Genomic DNA, 18,728 nt, shown 5'->3' with positions numbered 1-18,728 from the left:
GAAGCCCTCCTCCCCCACTATCTAAGGGGAGGATTCTGTGGACTGGAGCACTTGTCTCCATGGGCAGTGGGGCCCCATTAGACAACCAGCTCACGCACTTCGTTCTGATTCATGTTCAACCATACGGTTTGCTTTCCCACAAGGGAAATAATGGCCTAACCTGATAGTGGTAACATTCTGCTCTGCTTGATGGTTATATTTCTCTTTGGTAATTAACAAATTAGCCTTGTAATAAAGTGCATGATGCTAAAAGAGAAGCCAGTCTTTTTTTTTCCCCCTTTATAATAATTCTGTGGATTTACTACTTAGGCTTTCCGAGTTCCCTTTCTGTAGAGTTCAAATTCTTAAATCTGTACAATTTTCTATTTTGATAGCACTTCTCTGTTTTCTGTACCCTATTGAAATGCCTTTTTTTAATTTTGGAGATGGGGTTTCACTCTGTCACCCAGGCTGGAGTTCAGAGGCATGATCTCAGCTCGCTGCAACCTCCGCCTCCTGGGTTCAAGTGATACTCCTGCCTCAGCCTCCTGAGTAGCTGGGATTACAGGCACGTACCACCATGCCCAGCTAGTTGTTGTATTTTTAGTAGAGACGGGGTTTCACTATGTTGGTCAGGCTGGTCTTGAACTCCTGACCTCATGATCTGCCTGCCTCAGCCTCCCAAAGTGCTGGGATTACAGGCATGAGCCACTGCGCCTGGTCTGAAATGCCTTATAAAAATTGTATGTTGAACTACCTTGTTACCAGAGGCAGTCACTTAGTCAACCCCGAACTCAAAGAGATAATGGGAAAAGATGAAATAAAGCCAGAGGTTTCTCTTTAGCAAGCATTTTTCATTCCATGATTTGTGTGAAGAGGCAGAATATACATAGAGTCACTTGTTGCTTAAGGTGTGTTCTGAGAATTTCATTGTTAGGTGATTTTGTCATCGTGTGAACATCATAGAATGTACTTATGCAAACCTAGATGGCATAGCCTATTACACCTAAGCTATATGGTGTATAGCCTGTTGCTCCTAGGCTACAATCCTGTACAGCAAGCTTGTCCGACCCACGGCCCACAGGCCGCATATGGCCCAGTACAGCTTTGAATGCAGCCCAACACAAATTTGTAAACTTTCTTAAAACATTATGAGATTTTTTGCAATTTTTTTAAGCTCATCATCAGCATTAGTAGATTTTATATAGCCCAAGACCATTCTTCTTCCAGTGTGGCCCAGGGAAGCCACGAGATTAGACACCCCTGCTGTATAGCATGGTTTTGTACTGAATACTACAGACAATTGTAGCACAAATTACTAGGCAATAGGAATTCAGCTCTACTGTAATCTTATAGGATCATCATTGTATATATAGTCCATCATTGACCAAAATGTCATTATGTGGCACATGACTGTATTGACATACCATAGCAAAGCAAATTTGGTTTGTAACTGGTGTGGGATTATTCCTTTTGTTTCTATTTGTATAGTTTTTCCTATTCCCTCTGCAAATTAATGGAGTAGAAGAAAATTTCAGAGCAACTTTATTTCTAGTGAAAAGCAGAAGCAAATAGACTTGTCCCCCTCTGCAGTCAGACCTTCACAGAGGCAGCTCCTGTTGTCCCTGTCTTGTTTTAGTTCTTTGGGGCAGATTACTTCCCTGATACTAAATCTTGTGCTATCCCACTATTTCTTGACAATAGTCTGAAGAATTAACTAACTCCTGTAGACTTTCAGTGAACCTGTTTTTTTTTTAATTGAATATAATTGACATTCAGAAAAACAAATTCTAATTAGAAAGCTGATTGACTTTTCCCCTGTTGCTGACTTGCACCTCATTCCTGCCCTTTTCTTTCTAGAGTCTCTCTCAGATTTCACCTAATTTATGCTGTCCTTGGCTATAGGCCTGGCCTACCTGTTTCCAGCTGTTTTCTCCACATTACTTTTTATCTTTATTAGGCTTTCATCTCTTTTTTATTTTCTAGTAATTTCTTGATGGTTCTTGTCTACTCTTGGTTCTCCATTTTGTCATTTTCACTATTACCATCATAGTCTTTGTTTGTTTTTTAGCGAGAGATTCCTTTACTTGAACATTCATGTTTAATTATTTTCCATGGTTGTCAACAGGCACCTACTTGTGCCAGAGCGAGAGACACTGTTTAACACCCTAGCCAACAACCGGGAAATCATCAATCAACAGAGGAAGAGGCTGAATCACCTGGTGGACAGTCTTCAGCAGCTCCGCCTTTACAACCAGACTTCCCCATGGAGCCTGCCCTCAGCTGTGCCTTCCCAGAGCAGCATTCACAGGTGTGGAGATAACTTGCACTCAGTAAATACGAGTGAATGAATGCATGAACAGATATTTAGGGGAGTAATGTGGAGTAGTCTTAGAGTCATTCAGATGTAGGTTTGCAAGTGACTCTGCTGTGTCTCACCTTGTGATCCTGGTCAGGGTCTCACCCTCTCCAATCCTTTGTTTCTTTGCCTAAAAAATGGGAATGACAATACCTGTTTCATGGGATTGTTGGAGAGTTAAATTAAGTCTATAAAGTATTACACTGATGAAATAGGTGCTGAGTATATCATAGCAAGTGATATACCATAGTAATAGTGTCATGGTTTGATTGAAAATCAACTGATAGGATTAAGTTGTCTGACTTGTCTCTCAAACCCAGATTTGCCATTCTGCTTGAATGTGGGGACTTTCAGACCCTGGCAGATTGACAGTCTGACTTGAGTTTATCAAAATGGTTTTGTGTTTATAGGCCAAATGCGTAGATTTTAATTACTCTTTCTATTGAGGCACCATCATGTTGTGTTGATGAATATTGGGGATATGCTCATGTCTTGCATTTATATTTAGGAGGATAGTGTACACCCGACAGCTTCAGATCTTTTAGTTCCTAGTTGGTCTGTATGTAACACTGTCCTGTTTCAGTTTTGACAGTGACCTTGAAAGCCTGCGCAATGCTTTGTTGAAAACCACCATAGAATCTCATGCCAAATCCTTACCCAAAGTACCAGGTAATTGCATCCTTCCCAGTCTTCTAGCTCCCTTTATTCTCTTCCAGCTACTGATATCTTAAAAACTGAATCTTAAGCATTTATGGGTTTATGGATTTCTTGCAGCTAAACTGTCCCCCATGAAACAGGCACAACTGAGAAACTTCTTGGCCAAGAGGAAGACCCCACCAGTGAGATCCACTGCTCCAGGTAAAGAGAACTGGTAACTGGGCCTGTACATAATGATAGGGTGCAGGTGTGTGTGTGTGTGTGGTGGGGGGGGGTTTAATAGGTGATAGAGCAGCAAGGTAGTCATTTTGGTTTTTACAGTTTTCTGCTGTCCTCAGGTGATATGGCACTGATTCATAAGGGTTTGAGATATGTTGAGCTGGATCCTAGCCTCTACTTTAGCCAGAGAAGGTTTACTTTTATGATTTGTGTTGGGTTTAGAGTAAGTTTGCATTTGGGAAAAAAGGCATTTTTAAAAACAAATAAATAACAGATAGAAAAAGATAAAAGACAGAGTCTCCCTATGTTGCCCAGGCTGTTCTCAAACACCTGGGTTCAAGTTATCTTCTTGCCTCAGCCTCCCAGAGTGCTGGGATTACAGGTGTGAGCTACTGTGCCTTGCCAAAAAAGGCTTCTTTTATGAAAAAAAGAAGAAGAAAATATGATTAAGCAATGTTGGTTAAAAACACTTGCTGAAAAGAAGCCATATAACTGGTGAAATAAATTTTTTCCCCATTATCTAAAGAATAACTTCAATTAAAAAAAAATTGTTACAAACAGCTTTAGGCATAACTGCCTTGTTTTACTGCTCATATCCAAATTTTTCTTTGAGATTCTGTTTTTGGTTAAAACTTTTTAATACCAATAACAAATGCTTTTGGTAATCAGAATAACTAAAAGAACCTTAATCTTACTGATTTATTTTTCTGTAATCACATAGGGCTAAATTAGATAAATAATAGTCACAGACAAGTGAATTTTTAAATAAATTTTTCTTACCTAAATATACCTTCTTTTAGTAGATAATTAGGAAAAATATGGAAAAGTATAAAGGAGAATAAAAAGTATTAGCTGAGTGTGGTAGCACACACCTGTAATTTAGCTCTTTGGGAGACTGAGGCAAGAGGATTGCTTGAGCCTAGGAGTTCAAGGCTGCAGTGAGCTATGGCCATGCCACGGCACTCCAGCCTAAGCAACAGAATTTCTAAAAAGAAAAATAAAAAATTACTCTCTCTCTCTCAACCCAGATATGGCCTCCTTTAGTTATTTTGGTTTAGTTCTAGACTTTTTTCTTTGCATATGTAAATCTGATTTATTTAAAAATGAAATTGAGATTATAACATTTAGTTTTGTGTCTTGATTTTTTTTCTAATTTAAAATTGATGAGCCCTTACTATTAAAAAAAAAAAAAAAAAAAAATAAGTGCTGGTGAAGATATGGAAAAACTGGAACCTTTGTGCACTGTTGGTGGGAATGTGAAATGGTAAAGCTGCTGTAGAAAACCGTTTGGTGGTTCCTAAAAAAATTAAAAATGTAATTACCGTATGATTCAGCAATTTCACTTCTAGGTATATACCCCAAATAATTGAAAACAAGGTTTCGAAGAGACACTTGTATCCATGCTCATGACAGCATTATTGATAATAGCCAAGAGGCAGAAGCAATGTAAGTGTCTGTTGATGAATGAATGAATAAACAAAATGTCTGTCTGTACAATGGAATTATTATTCAGCCTGAAAAAAGGAATTTTTGACACATGTTACAATTTAAGTGAACCTTCAGGACATTGTGCTAACTGTAATAAACCACAAATAGACAAATACTACATGATTCCACTTCTATGAAGTATCTTGAGACATCTAATTCATAGAGATGGAAAGGAGAATAGGGGTTGCCTGAAGGACTGAGATGGGGATCACGGGGAGTTGTTTTTTAATGGGTATAGCGTTTCTGTTTTGCACATTGAAAATAGTTCTGGAGGTGGATGGTGGTGATGATTCCACAATGTGAATATACCTAATACCAATGAAGCATACACTTTAAAACACTTAAGGTGGTAAATTTTATGTTGTATTTTACCAAATTTTAAAAATTGGAAAAAAAATTTAAAGTTAAAATCATAAGCTTTTCCTCAGCCTTCTGTGTTTAAATATTCTTTGAACACATGCCTTGTAATGACAAGATAATATTTCCTTGTATTAGAAGGCCATAATGCCTGTTGCTAATCTTGTTGCCAGAATTTTACTCAGAACATCCTTGTTCACAAATCTTTAGCCCATATCAGATTATATATTTAGATAGAGTCCTTAGAAGTGAGATATATGTAATTTACTTATTTATTCATTCAACAAATATGATTGCCTAGTTTGTTACAGGCAGTGTTAAGTAAGAGAAACATGGCCTCTGCCCACAAGAAGCTTTTATTTAAGAGGAGGAATTCAGACATGAGACAGATAACTGCACATGATACTCATTTAATATTAGTGTGCATGCTGGGAAGAATAACTCAGCATGGAAACACTTTTAATTTTTAAAATTGTTAAATACAACACGCATAAAGTGCACAAAACAAAAACATCTATCCCTGTAGCCTTACCCAGGTCATGAAACAGAATATTGACTTTTTTTTTTTTTTTTTTTGAGACGGAGTTTCGCTCTTGTTACCCAGGCTGGAGTGCAATGGCGCGATCTTGGCTCACTGCATCCTCCGCCTCCTGGGTTCAAGCAATTCTCCTGCCTCAGCCTCCCGAGTAGCTGGGACTACAGGGGTGTGCCACCATGCCCAGCTAATTTTTGTATTTTTAGTAGAGACGGGGTTTCACCTTGTTGACCAGGATGGTCTCGATCTCTTGACCTCGTGATCCACCCGCCTCGGCCTCCCAAAGTGCTGGGATTATAGGCTTGAGCCGCCACGCCCGGCCTTGACATTTTTTAGAATCCCTCTTCATACCCCAATTTTCCTTCCTCCCCTAAGACACCATTATATGGGCTTATGTGAGAGTTTTGCCTTTGCCTTTTTTTTCCAATTTGACATTTTTTGTTATTTTTAATTTATTATTTTGAAAAAAACTGAAACTTCCAATTGCAAGAGTGCAGTAAGCACCCACTTAACCCTCACCCATACGTTTACTGATGTTTGCCACGATTGTTGCTGAAGTATCTGAGAATAAGTTGAAGACAAACGCCCCTTACTCCTAAGTATTTCAGCACGTGTTCTCCAAGAACAAAGGTGTTCTCTTACACACCATAATACAGTTCACAGGTTTAGGAAATTTAACGTATACAATTATCTCATAGACAGTTGATACTCAGATTTTGCCAGCTATCCCACTTACCCCCTACAGGTTGATTGGATCTAGGATCCAATCCAGGATTTTGCATTGCATGAGTTGTCATTCTCTTTAGTCTTCTTTTCTTTGCTTTCCTTCAGGGCTGTACTGTATAAGCATACCTTCCAAAACACTGTACTTTGGTATTGCCTGTGTTTTGGTCTTTGCCTACTGCATAAATCCATCCACTTATTCTCTGAATGGGCTTCTCTTGTTCCACATCAGGCTTGTAAGATGCATCCATGTTGTTGCCTCTGTTATTTTAGTTGCTATGTAGTATTCCATTGTATGAATATGCTTCACTTGTTTGTTTATTCTCCCATTGGACATGTGCTTCTTTCAGTTTATAGCTATTCCAGAAAAGGTTGTTCTGAATATTCCTGTAAATGTCTCTCAGAGCACCTGTGGACTCTTCCATTTGGTTACGTAGCTAGGAGTGGCGTTGTTGTCTTATAGTCTGTCCATATATTCACCTTTCATAGATTCCACCAAGCAGTTTTACTAACTGGTTGTACTTTATCATCAGTATGTGAGTGTTATTGTTCCACATCTTTGCCCAGGTTGATATTGTCAGTCTTTTTTCTTTTAACTATTCTGGTAGAACTCTTTTGTAAAATGTTTTAACTATCTGGATATCTTCTTTTGTGGAGTACTAGATTAAATCTTTTGCTCATTCATTTATTATTGAATAATCAATCTGTCTTATTGATTTGTAAATGTTTTTATAAATTCTGGAGACCAGCCTTTGTTGGTTATGTGAGTTGTAGATAGTCACTTTGCCTTTTTGCCCCGTTAATTATGTCTTGGTGAACAGAAGTTCTTTTTTGTTTTTAGAAACAGTCTTGCTCTGTTGCCCAGGCTGGAGTGCAGTGGTGCAGTCATAGCTCACTACAGCCCCAACCTCCCTGCCTGAAGCGATCTTCCTGCCTCAGCCTCCTGAGTAGCTGGGACTACAGGCACAGGCCACCATGCCCAGCTAATTTTTTAATTTTTTGTAGAGACATAGTCTCACTATATTTTTCAGGCTGATCTTGAACTCCTGCCTTATGCTATCTTCCTGCCTCGGCTTCCCAAAGTGCTGGGATTACAGGTGTGAGCAACTGTGCCCAGCCCAGTGAGCAGAAGTTCTTAATTGTAAAATAGTGAGATTTATCAGCCTTTTCTTTTATAGTTAGTACTTTTTGTGTTGTGTTTAAGAAATCCTCTATCTCCAGGTAATGAAAGTAGGTATGTACCTTTACTATCTTCCAGAAACATGAATGTTTGCTTTTCACAATTGAATCAACTATCTACCTGGAATTGATTTAAAAAAAAAAAAAAAAAAAACTTTACTGAGGTATAATTTACATATAAAACTCACCTGTTGTAAGTATACAGCTGGATGATTTTTACTAAATTTACAGAATTGTATAGCCATAACCACATTTCAGTCCTAGAACATTTCCATCACTTAAAAAGTTTCCCCATGCTTGTTTGCAGTCAATTTTTGTTCCACCCAAGCAATCACTGATCTGCTTTCTTTCTCTGTGGATCTGCCTTTTTAAAGAAATTGCGTATGTTCTCAAGACACAAAAAGAAGAAGAAAAAAAAGAAATTGCGTATATTATGGAGTCTGATAATGTTTGGGTTCTTTCACTTAGTATGTTTTTGTTGTTCCCTCATGTATACCATGTATCAGTAGTTCATTCCTTTTTATTGTTGAACAGTATTCCTCTGTATAGATACACCATATTTTATGCTATCAAGAATTGATTTTTGTGTGTGATATAAGGTATGGCTCGTGTCATTTTTTTGCATTTAGATATCTGCTTGTCCTAACACTGTTTATTGAAAAGACTCTCCTCCCTGCTTAGCAGGGCCACTTCTATTATAAATCATTTATGCATATACATGTATGTTTGTTGGTCTCATACAATGATTAGAAAGCACTGCTGCCACAGTGTCTTAATTCATGCTCAAATAAGTCTCAATACTGTTCTCTTGCTAGATTCTAGAGGTGTTCTGTCCAATACGGTACTCTGTTTTACATTTAAATTAAATAAAATTGCAAGGCAAGGTGGTGCATGCCTATAATCCCAGCTGCTTGAGGAGGCTGAGGCAGGAGGATCACTTGAGCCTAGGAGTTCCGAGACCAGCCTGGACAAGGAGTAGTTAGACACTGTCTCAATTAAATACATACATTTTAAAAAGAAAAATAAATAAAATTTAAAGTTTAGTTTTGCAATCCCAGTAGCCACATTTCAAGTGCTCAGGAGGCACATGTGAATAGTGCCTACTGTAGTGGGAAACACATAAAAAGAACATTTCATCATTGCAGAAAGTTCTACAATCCAGAGTAGGGGTTAGCAGATTTTTCCTTAAGGGCCAGCTAGAGAATAGTTGAGGCTTGCAGGCACTGTGGTTTCCATTGCACCTGCCTAATTCTGCTGTTGTGATGGGAGAGCAGCCACAGACCATGTGATGAAAGGGGCATGTCTGTATTTCAGCAAAACTTTATATTTCTAAAAAGAGACAGCTGACCTATGGTTGTAGTTTTCTGACCCCTGCTCTAGAATGTTTTGGCTTTCTTGGTGTTTTACATTTTCATATTAACATTTAAATTGTCTTGTTAAATTCCACCTCCCTGTACCTAGAGTAGTCAAAACCATAGAGACAGAACTAGAATGGTAGCTGCCAGAAGCTGGAGGAGGGAGAATGGGGAGTTAGTGTTTCAAGGGGACGAAGCTTCAGATGAAAACATTTTGAAGGTAGATGGTAGTCATGGTTATACAACATTATGAATGTATTTATACCATGGAACTGTACACTTAAAAATGGTTAAGATGGTGCATTTTGTTATGTGTATTTTACCACAATAAAAGAGGAGGGAGGCAAGAGAATCGCTTGAATCCCGGAGGCAGAGGTTGCAGTGAGCCGAGATCACGCCATTGCACTCCAGCTTAGGCAACAAGAGCAAAAACTCTGTCTCAAAAAGAGAGAGGCGGGGGCGGATTTTGTCTTCCTCAGCCTTCAAAGGAAAGTTGAGATTTTGATTGGAATTGTATTGAGTCTCTAGATCAACTTGAGAATTGACATTTGTGCAGTAGTGTACTCTCAGTTCCCGACCTGGGTACATATTTGTATATTTGGGTGTTCTTTAATTTCTCTTAGTGTTTTATGCATGTGAGAGACATGAATCTTTTGTTAGAGTTATTGGTAAAAATTTAGTATTTTTGATGCTTTTATGATGGTAGACTTTTTCCCTTAAATTTTATGTTTTATGTTGGGTGTAGTATAGAGAAATACAGTTGATTTATGTATATTTACTTATAGTTAGCAACCTGGCAGAATTCCTTTATTTTAACGCATCTGTAGCTATTTCTTGGCCTTGTAGCTATGGAAACAATGATATCTTCCATGCATACTAATGGTGATGTGTCTGCCTTTACAGTTCTTTTATTATTATTATTATTTTTAACCTGATTTCACTGGCTAGAACCTCCAGTTCAGCATAAAAGTGTTGTGCATCTATCCTTAATTTCAAAAGGAACGCTTTCGACAGTTCATCCTAAAATGTGAGGTTTGCGGCATCTACTGAGATGCTCATATGACTTCTATCCTTTTGTTTCCCTGCCCTCAGTCATGTGGGTTTCTACCTTTTCTAATCTGAACTAGAGTAGAGTGTAAACAAAATAAGATTCTTTAAATTTCAGTGGGACCCTCTTTCTAATGCCAGGCAGTTAACTGCATCCTTGATCACAGCAGAGAGCAGCACTCATTAATGGTGGAGGCAGCACCGTTGGCATAGTGAGCAGTCCATGCTGCAAGCTTCTGTGAGTGAGCATGGCCATTGCATCTTTCAATTCATGGGGCTGCCTCCACTGAAGGCAAGTGAATTGCATCAGAAAGATGAAGGAAGGATCTAAGAGAACCCCCATGTTATATGGGACCTTGGAGGTTACATAGTTATTCCAGTGTCTCTTTCTGTCTAGTTCTTGAAGGTGATGTGATTATTTGAGTCATCTTTTATTGTTACTGTCAGGAACTACAGTAGGATTTTAGAAAAATCGTGGAGAGCAGTTTGGGCCCAAGAGAACATGGGTTTGTATTCGTTTCCTATGGATGTCATAACAAATTATCACAAACTTGGTGGCTTAAAACAGTACCTAGTTGTTATCTCACAGGAAAATTTTCTGTGATGATGGAAATGTTCTTATCTTTGCTGTCCAGCATGGTAGCCACTAGCCATATGTGGCTGTAGAGTACATGAAATGTGGCTAGTGCAATTGAGGAACTGATTTTTCATTAATTTGCTTTTAATTGCTTTAAATTTAACCACATATGGCTAGTGGCTACCAAATTGGATAGGACAGCCGTAGCACATAACATTGGTTTTCAGAGGCATTTGTGTATGTTATACTTACATTGTGACAGTAAAATCTTGCAGAGCCATGTGCACATAGGACACAAAAGTCAATAAATATTTTGCAAAGCCATTTTAAATAACTTGGGGGAGGGAAGAAAAAGGACTAGGTTCTTTGGTTTTTGTTTTTCCCAATATATAGGAAGTATTTACTTGCATTCTGAAATTTATGATAGAAAGAAACATGACATAAGGCCTTACTGAATTCTATTTTCTCTTTTGGTTTTTTTTTTTTGGCCTCTGTTGCCCAAGCTGGACTACAGTGGCACAATCTCAGCTCATTGCAATCTCCACCTCCTGGGTTCAAGCGATTCTCCTGCCTCAGCCTCTGGAGTAGCTGAGACTATAGGCACATGCCACCACACCCAGCTAATTTTTGTATTTTTTAGTAGAGAAAGAGTTTCACCATATTGGCCAGGCAGTCTTGAACTCCTGACCCTGTGATCTGCCCGCCTTGACCTCCCTTTTTTTTTTTTTTTGGACAGGGTTTCACTCTGTTACCCTATTTTTTTTGTAGAGACAGGGTTTCACTATGTTGCCTAAGCTGGTCTTGAACTCCTGGCTTCAAGCAGTCCTCCCACCTCAGTCTGCCAGAGAGCTGGGATTATAGGCATGAGCCACTGCACCCAGTCTCTTGTAATTTTTTTAAACCTAATTGTCTGATTCAGAAGAATCATTAGATTTATCTGGAAAGGTTTGAGACACTCAGGACTGAGGACATTGTGTCTTTTTCATGTTATGTTGGACCTGTTCTTAGAAGCTTATCATTGGATGGTGATGGTAATGGTGTGTTGTTCACCCCACCATGGAAACTTGCCTGTTACTTTTCTGGTATATTATTATTCTACTGGTGAGGGCTCCAGGTCTTCTACTTTGACACCAGCATTAATTCTGTCTCTTACTTTTTCACATTCTTTAACAGTCCCAAGATGTTCTCGTTCATACAGCTCAGTTTTTCAAATCCCTATTTGAGCAAAGACCCAAAACCATTTTTGTTCACATTTGACAATACTTGCTCCCACTTAAAATAAGTAATAATTAAATCATTTTATAAGTTGAATTTTTTTTTTTTTAATCAACAGTGAAAATTGCATAGCTTTTGGGCTTGCTTTGAGTTGTCTAAATTGTGTCTTATTTGGGACTTTTGTAGCTAGCCTGTCTCGATCAGCCTTTCTGTCTCAGAGATATTATGAAGACTTGGATGAAGACAGCTCAACCTCATCTGTCTCCCAGTCTCTGGAGAGTGAAGATGCGCGGACATCCTGTAAAGAAGAGGAGACAGTGGTCCAGGCCCCTCGGCACGCCCCTGTGGTTCGCACTCCTTCCATTCAGCCCAGTCTCTTGCCCCAGGCAGCACCTTTTGGTAAATCTCACCTGGTTCATGGTTCTTCACCTAGTGTGATGGGAACTTCAAGTAAGTAAACAGTGGGAAAGGAAATTGTTTTTTCCCTATGATGTTTCTAACTAATGAAGGAATTGTAACTGGGTTTTATATTTATCACACCAATATGATGGTTGGCTCCAGCCCACTACTTCTTCTTCTTTTTTTTTTCTTTGATATGGAATCTGTCTCTGTCACCCAAGCTGGAGTGTAGTGGTGCGATGTCAGCTCACTGTAACCTCCGCCTCCTTGGTTCAAGCAGTTCTCCTGCCTCACCCTCCCAAGTAGCTGAGATTACAGTCATGTGCCACCACATCTGGCTAGTTTTTGTATTTTTAGTGGAGGCAGGGTTTCACCATGTTGGCCAGGCTGGTCTCGAACTCCTGACCTCAGGTGATCCACCTCCCTCGGCCTCCCAAAATGCTAGGATTACAGGCATGAGCCACCGCACCCAGCCGCTCAGCCCACTTCTGCTGGTATTCTAGAAATTAGAAGACTAATTCAAAAGTTGTGTGTTCCCCTTGAAAGCAGTTGCTAGGCCAATTGTAAGGAAGTAGATGCCCTCCAACATTATGCACTGTAACAGCTTTTCTGCTGGGCCAGCTTGTTTTTTAAAACAGGTCTTTTTCAGAAGTAAAAGGAGGGGGCTGTTTGCTTCAGTTATAAAGCAACATTCACACTCATATCTTTCAAATCCTGGCTCATTTCAGCCTGACTTGTGGCATATTCTGCCTCAGAACTCCCTGGCTCCAGTGCTCATGGTCAGTATTGGCTCACTGTGCTGACCACTGTTGTGCTCCCACACTTTCAGTGCAGTATCAGGGCTTTGCATCCACGTGACTTCTAGCAGAGAAAAATACTAGTGTTAGGTACTAGAATGAAGAGAATTTGTGAGAGGGGATCAGGGACTTGGTCTATGTTGGTATAAAAGTTACATCTCAATTAGTATCAGGAAATGACCATGTAAAGTATCTTAGTAGAGGTGGGTAGGCAAATTGCATGCAGTAACCAAAAGATATAGATGCCAGCCTGTTACTTCACTGGTACTTTTCTGTGTTAATGCTAATTTTAGCATTTTCCCTGCAGTCGAACATAGAGAATTTTATCAATTTAACCTTTTGTATGTTCCTGTTCTCTTACCCACTCACACTCAATTTTTCTTTTCCTTTTAGTGGCTACATCTACTAGCAAAATTATTCCTCAAGGGGCTGATAGCACAATGCTTGCCACGAAAACCGTGAAACATGGTGCACCTAGTCCTTCCCACTCCATCTCAGCTCCCCAGGCAGCTGCCGCAGCAGCACTCAGACGACAGATGGCCAGTCAGACACCAGGTAAATGCTGTAGCCCCATACGTGTACAGAGGCTGATTATGAGCTGTCTGAGTCACAGGCCAGGACAGCAGGTGGCAAGAAACAGTGGGCTCTCTTTGGTGCCCTTCAGAAGAGGAGATTGATGTGACAACCCTCTCCCCTTTGTGGAGAGAGTTCTAAGAAGGCAGAGAATAGGCCTGAAATTCATTGTTTTTAAGGGGAGGGATTAGAACTGCCACATTTAGTTAAGTGGGAAATCAGTTTTTTTGTTGTTGTTGTTTTTTGTTTTTTAAAAATACACTTGCTAATCCTACTTTTGAATAATGTCTGCTTAGAGCCCTAAAATTATAGCCTTTGAAATTAGATCATCTAATAACATTAGAATCATCTTTTAGTATCTTACAGATTCCAGCTACCCTGAGAGGTAGGTATTAGAATGGCTGTTTAGGCTGGGCATGGTGACTCATGCCTGTAATCCCAGCACTTTGGGAGGCTGAGGTGGGAGGGTCACTTGAGGCCAGGAGTTTGAAACCACCTTTGGCAACATAGTGAGACCTTATCTCTAAAACAAAACAAACATGTAAGAATGACCATTTTGTGTTTGAGTAACCTAAGGTTCAGAGAGATGAAGGTTACCCCACCAATGAGTAGCAGAACCCAAACTCTAACCCTCTGCTCTGTTTCACTACAGCTTTTTTCTTCTCCTCCAACTATATCTTGCATGAAGCCTTTTCTTTTTTTCTTTTGAGACAGGGTCTCACTCTCTTGCCTAGGCTGGAGTGCAGTGGTGCGATCATAGCTCACTGCAGCCTCTGTGATCTCCTGGACCCAGGTGATCTTCCCACCTCAGCCTCCTGGATAGCTAGGACTACAGGCATGCACCACCACACCAGGCAAATATTCAAAGATTTTTTGTAGAGATGGGATTTCTCCATGTTGCCCAGGCTGGTCTCAAACTCCTGGGTTCAAGTGATCCACCCACCTCTACCTCCCAAAGTGCTGGGATTACAGGCATGAGCCACTGCGCCTGATGAAAACTTTTTTGTAACATTGTAAAGTTTAACTTTTACAGATGGAAGTTCTAATAAGCCAGTTAGCACTTAACTTTTCGTCAGTGGTTTGTCATCATCCCAAACTTTCTACATTAGGATTTTACAGTCTGCCTAGTTGGTCTCGATGACTTCAGTTATCACAAGTTTTATAAGCTAGTAGAGGCTTATAAAAACCACAAGTTTCTCAACTAGAGGCTGCCCCCACTTCCCTCTGAAACAGTTGGCAGTGTTGCTGGCATTTATTAGGTAGAGGCCAAGAATGCTCCAAAAAAATCTTTAAAATGTGTGGGACACCCCCACAGCAAGGGGTTATCTGGTCCCAAAATATCAGTAGTGCCAGGGTCAAGAAACAGATATAAGCCAAATATTTTTGTTTTAGCTGAGTAGAATTATTTTTTAGATTTATCACTGCTTAGAACAGTTACCAATCTAGAGTTCTTTTTAAAAGACTGGGTAAGACATAATGGTTAAACCTTAGGCAAAAAGAATTAACATTAAACAGTGATAAAAGATTTTAAAGAAAAATTTAAATATTAAAACCTTTATTAAAACATCTAAAATATATATTGAAGAACAAAACCGAGATAACTTTTAAGGTACTTCTGAGCTTTCTAAAAATAGAATTCTTTGATGTTCTCTTTAAATATTACTTGGACCAAGCAGAATCTTGCCAGTGTGCTGAATAGGCTTGAAATCAAGCTGATCGAGTTGATGATTTGTAAAAACTTAAAATCTGCCAGGATTTAGGATTGTTCCACTCTCAGCAGGAGGTGGTGTGATCTGCATTATCATGTTGGATGCAAAAATTTCTAAGGTGTAGGCACCTTTGAATGTGAAAGATGAAAGATGTGCAGTCGTAGGCAAGATGTTCTGGTCACTTCTCTGAAAGAGGGAATGAAAGATAATTAACCACAGATCTGTTCTGCTTATGATACCGCTTTTACCTTGGCCAGAGATACAGTTAGAAGTGATCCACAAGCTTTGCCCAGGCTTCCTTAATCACTAATTATAGAATGTCATTAAGTCTTTTGGAATACAATTTAAAATTGTAAGACACAAAGTAAAAGCTGGTAAGATAGATAAGTAGATGTCAAATATATGCCTCTTGGCCTTTTCCACCATTCTTGTCCAAGCTCCATTTTCCACATTTTATTCATTATGCCTGTCTGTCTCACCAGGCCATGAGCTCCTTTAGAGAAGAAACTGTAGATACCTTTTGTATTCCCAGCCCCTAACAGAGCCTGGCACATAATAAGCACATGTTAAAGAGAGACAGAGTGAATGAGTGGCAGAAATCCTGAGTCCAGAATGCTGTTAATCCTCTAGCTCTAGCTGTCCTTTTCCAGGACAAGCCAACAATGTGGCAGGTGTCTCAGCTCTGGTGTAGAAAAGCTGGCCAGAGAATTCTTTTCCCCTACTGTATCACATTTGATTAAGTTACAGGAAGCCTCATTCCATCACCTGTGTTAATGGAGTAGGCCAGATGTTCCTTTGAACACAGTGCTGCAGAACTACCTAGAGTAGATTTCCTTCATATGATAAAACTCTAATCTGCTTGGGCTCATGTCTTTGTTTTTCATTTATATATTACTAGAACTTTTTATCCTTTACTGGAATTAATATGGTGTTCTCTTTTCTCTGTTTAAATAGCCGTAAGCACTTTGACTGAATCAACATTGAAGAATGTCCCTCAAGTGGTAAATGTGCAGGAATTGAAGAATAACCCTGCAACTCCTTCTGCAGCGATGGGGTGTGTTCTGACTTTACAGTGTGTTTCAGCCCCTAGCTACTTCTGTAGTCACGGTGGACTGCCTGCAGAGGGCAGCAGCGCCACTGACACAGTCTGGTTTTCCTGCCCGGCCTTAGGTTATAAGGGCGTGTGGGGCATGCCGCTAAGCCTGCCTACACGATGTGTTTTCAGGAGATTGTCCTTTTTAACTGGCCAGTGACAGTTGGCTCCCAAACCTTTAAAGTTTATCTTGATGCTGTATGCTGTTTTTGTTTGCCATGTGTAAGTCTGTGTGGTACACATTAGGTGTGCAGTTTGATTTTTCTTTTTTTTCTTTTTAATTGACCTGGGGGTTCCAGAGTTGATGCTTTGGGTCTGATGCAGACTTGATTCTGGAAACTGTAATCTCAAGGGTGACACTTTCTCATTTCCCTTCTCCAGGTATTTCTGTTCTTCCCATTTCTTTTGCTTTTGTATTTAAAAAAAAGTCTTTTAAGGCCGGGTACAGTGGCTCATGCCTGTAATCCCACCACTTTGTAAAGCCAAGGTGGGGGTGGATCACAAGGTCAGGAGTTCAAGACCAGCCTGGCCAATATGGTGAGACCCCATCTCTACTAATAATACAAAAATTAGCTGGGTGTGGTGGCATGCACCAGTAGTCCCAGCTACTCAGGAGGCTGAGGCAGGAGAATCGCTTGAACCCGGGAGGTGGAGGTTGCAGTGAGCCGAGATTGCACCACTGCACTCCAGCCTGGGCAACAGCAAGACTCCATCTCAAAAAAAAAAAAAATCCTTTAAAAGACAGCAGCTCTGTTTGGAGACTCTAGCTTCTCTGCCATGCCATGTTTGAGGGCTAAGTCATTGCTGGTGGAGCTCACTTATTTTTGTTGTTGTTGGGGTGGTGGTGGTTGTTTCTTTGTTTTTTGAGACAGAGTCTCACTCTGTCACCCAGGCTGGAATGCAGTATGATCATGGCTCACTGTAACCTCAACCTCTTGGCCCAAGCCATGCTCTCATATCAGCCTCCCAAGTAGCTGATGAGACTACAGGCAATGCCACCACACCCAGCTAATTTTTTTTATTTTTTGTAGAGATGGGGTTCTTACCATGTCACCTCAGGCCAGTCTCAAACTTCTGTGCTCAAGTAATCCTCTTACCTCATCCTCTCAAAGTGCTGTGATTGCAGGCAGGAACCACTGTGCCTAGCTCACTTGTCTTTAGTCCTCATCTGTGTTCAGAATTCAAGGTGCTGACTCCCTCCCACTGCCCGGGGCAGGTTCACAGAACATGCCTGTGCCCTGCTTTACCCTGCATATTTTGCGATCATGATCCCTTTAGACCAGCCACCATCCCCTGTGGCATAGGGAAGAGTTAAGGGACATTTCCGCACTTAGAACATGGGGATCTTGAAGACTAGTATCAGATTTCAGGGAGTTAGTATCTGGTACCCATGATCAGTCTAGCGGCAAGAAGGGCAGCCACAGACTGTGGTTCTCCACAGGGTGCCCACCCTCTACAGTCCCACAGAGCAGATCTGCCATGGCTCTGTTTTCCCTCTCTCAAGTGGCCTTGCCTCACTGGTCCACTGGCCTCTTTTTTTCCATGTTGTTCTGTTTATCAACACTACTTGTTTGAGAAATTTTTAGTTATCTCAGGGCCATACTAACAGCCAAAAAACAAGCCTTCTCTATTACTGTTTTATAGTGACCTCGGAGCCTTGGTATGCTGTTTGGACCAAAATGGTATTTGTGGTTGTTGCAAACTTTTCAAGGGAAAGAGCTATGCATTAGCATTTAGGAACTGTAGCCAGATTCCCAACATAGGGAAGGCAGGGAAAAGCCACCGAAAGGCAGAATGTTACGTAAGAGGTACAGGAAGTATTATCTGGGATTTCTGAGATACATTCGGTGCTAGCATACTAACCATGTATGAGAAGCACCTTTTGGAGATTCTGCTTTTCCATTTCTCAAGCTTCATTTCCCTAAATGGTTCATCTGAGCTGATCTTTGATGAATGCTTTGTTCAAGGAATAATAATGAGTTTACTCTTTCTGACAGGAAAAAATGTCAGATGACTTAAGAAATCTTGAAGAAACTTTAAAGTGTTCTGTTCTCCACAGACTTGGACTGTGGTATAATTGTTTCATGTGTGTGCCCAGCATGGTGCCTGAAACATAGAAGCATTGCTTTTCAATAATCATTTATTGAAGAAAAGGTAAACTCCAAACATAAATTGAAAAATGAAAATTGATATATACTGTCACCGCTCCCCAGGAAAGATCGAGAGAATATGCTCATTGTAAAATAACTTCAGATTCTTTTAAACAGTAGTTTCCTAAGTGTATTTTAAGTATTTAATTTTGCAGCTAGCTTTTTCTCAGTGGTATTTTACAGAAGGTTTATTATAGGGTGAGCTTACATATTTCTGCCATTGGTGTATTTTATATTCATTGGCCTCATCCATTCAGTTCATTGGAAGAGTGTTTATCTGGCGCCAACCCCCAGCTATTCAAACTCCTTTGTAGTGC

The 18,728-nt window shown here is 40.1% G+C and overlaps 1 protein-coding gene across 1 annotated transcript in view; it reads left to right on the top strand.

Annotated features, from left to right (window-relative positions):
- The window catches only part of NUP214 (nucleoporin 214), a 101,202-nt gene that overhangs the window by 34,572 nt on the left and 47,902 nt on the right, over positions 1-18,728 (top strand). The window contains exons 19-24 of the mRNA XM_064376949.1: positions 2,108-2,290; positions 2,922-3,007; positions 3,113-3,196; positions 11,877-12,140; positions 13,280-13,441; positions 16,123-16,222. Coding sequence (XP_064233019.1) covers positions 2,108-2,290; positions 2,922-3,007; positions 3,113-3,196; positions 11,877-12,140; positions 13,280-13,441; positions 16,123-16,222 — 879 coding nt within the window. The remainder of the gene's footprint in view (positions 1-2,107; positions 2,291-2,921; positions 3,008-3,112; positions 3,197-11,876; positions 12,141-13,279; positions 13,442-16,122; positions 16,223-18,728) is intronic.

The sequence above is a fragment of the Aotus nancymaae genome, unplaced genomic scaffold, assembly GCF_030222135.1.
Source record: "Aotus nancymaae isolate 86718 unplaced genomic scaffold, 86718_ANA_hifiasm-v0.15.2.pri h1tg000003l, whole genome shotgun sequence".
Lineage (NCBI taxonomy): Eukaryota > Metazoa > Chordata > Mammalia > Primates > Aotidae > Aotus > Aotus nancymaae.
Note: the sequence above shows the minus strand (reverse complement) of the source record. Positions and strands in the feature narration are given on the sequence as shown.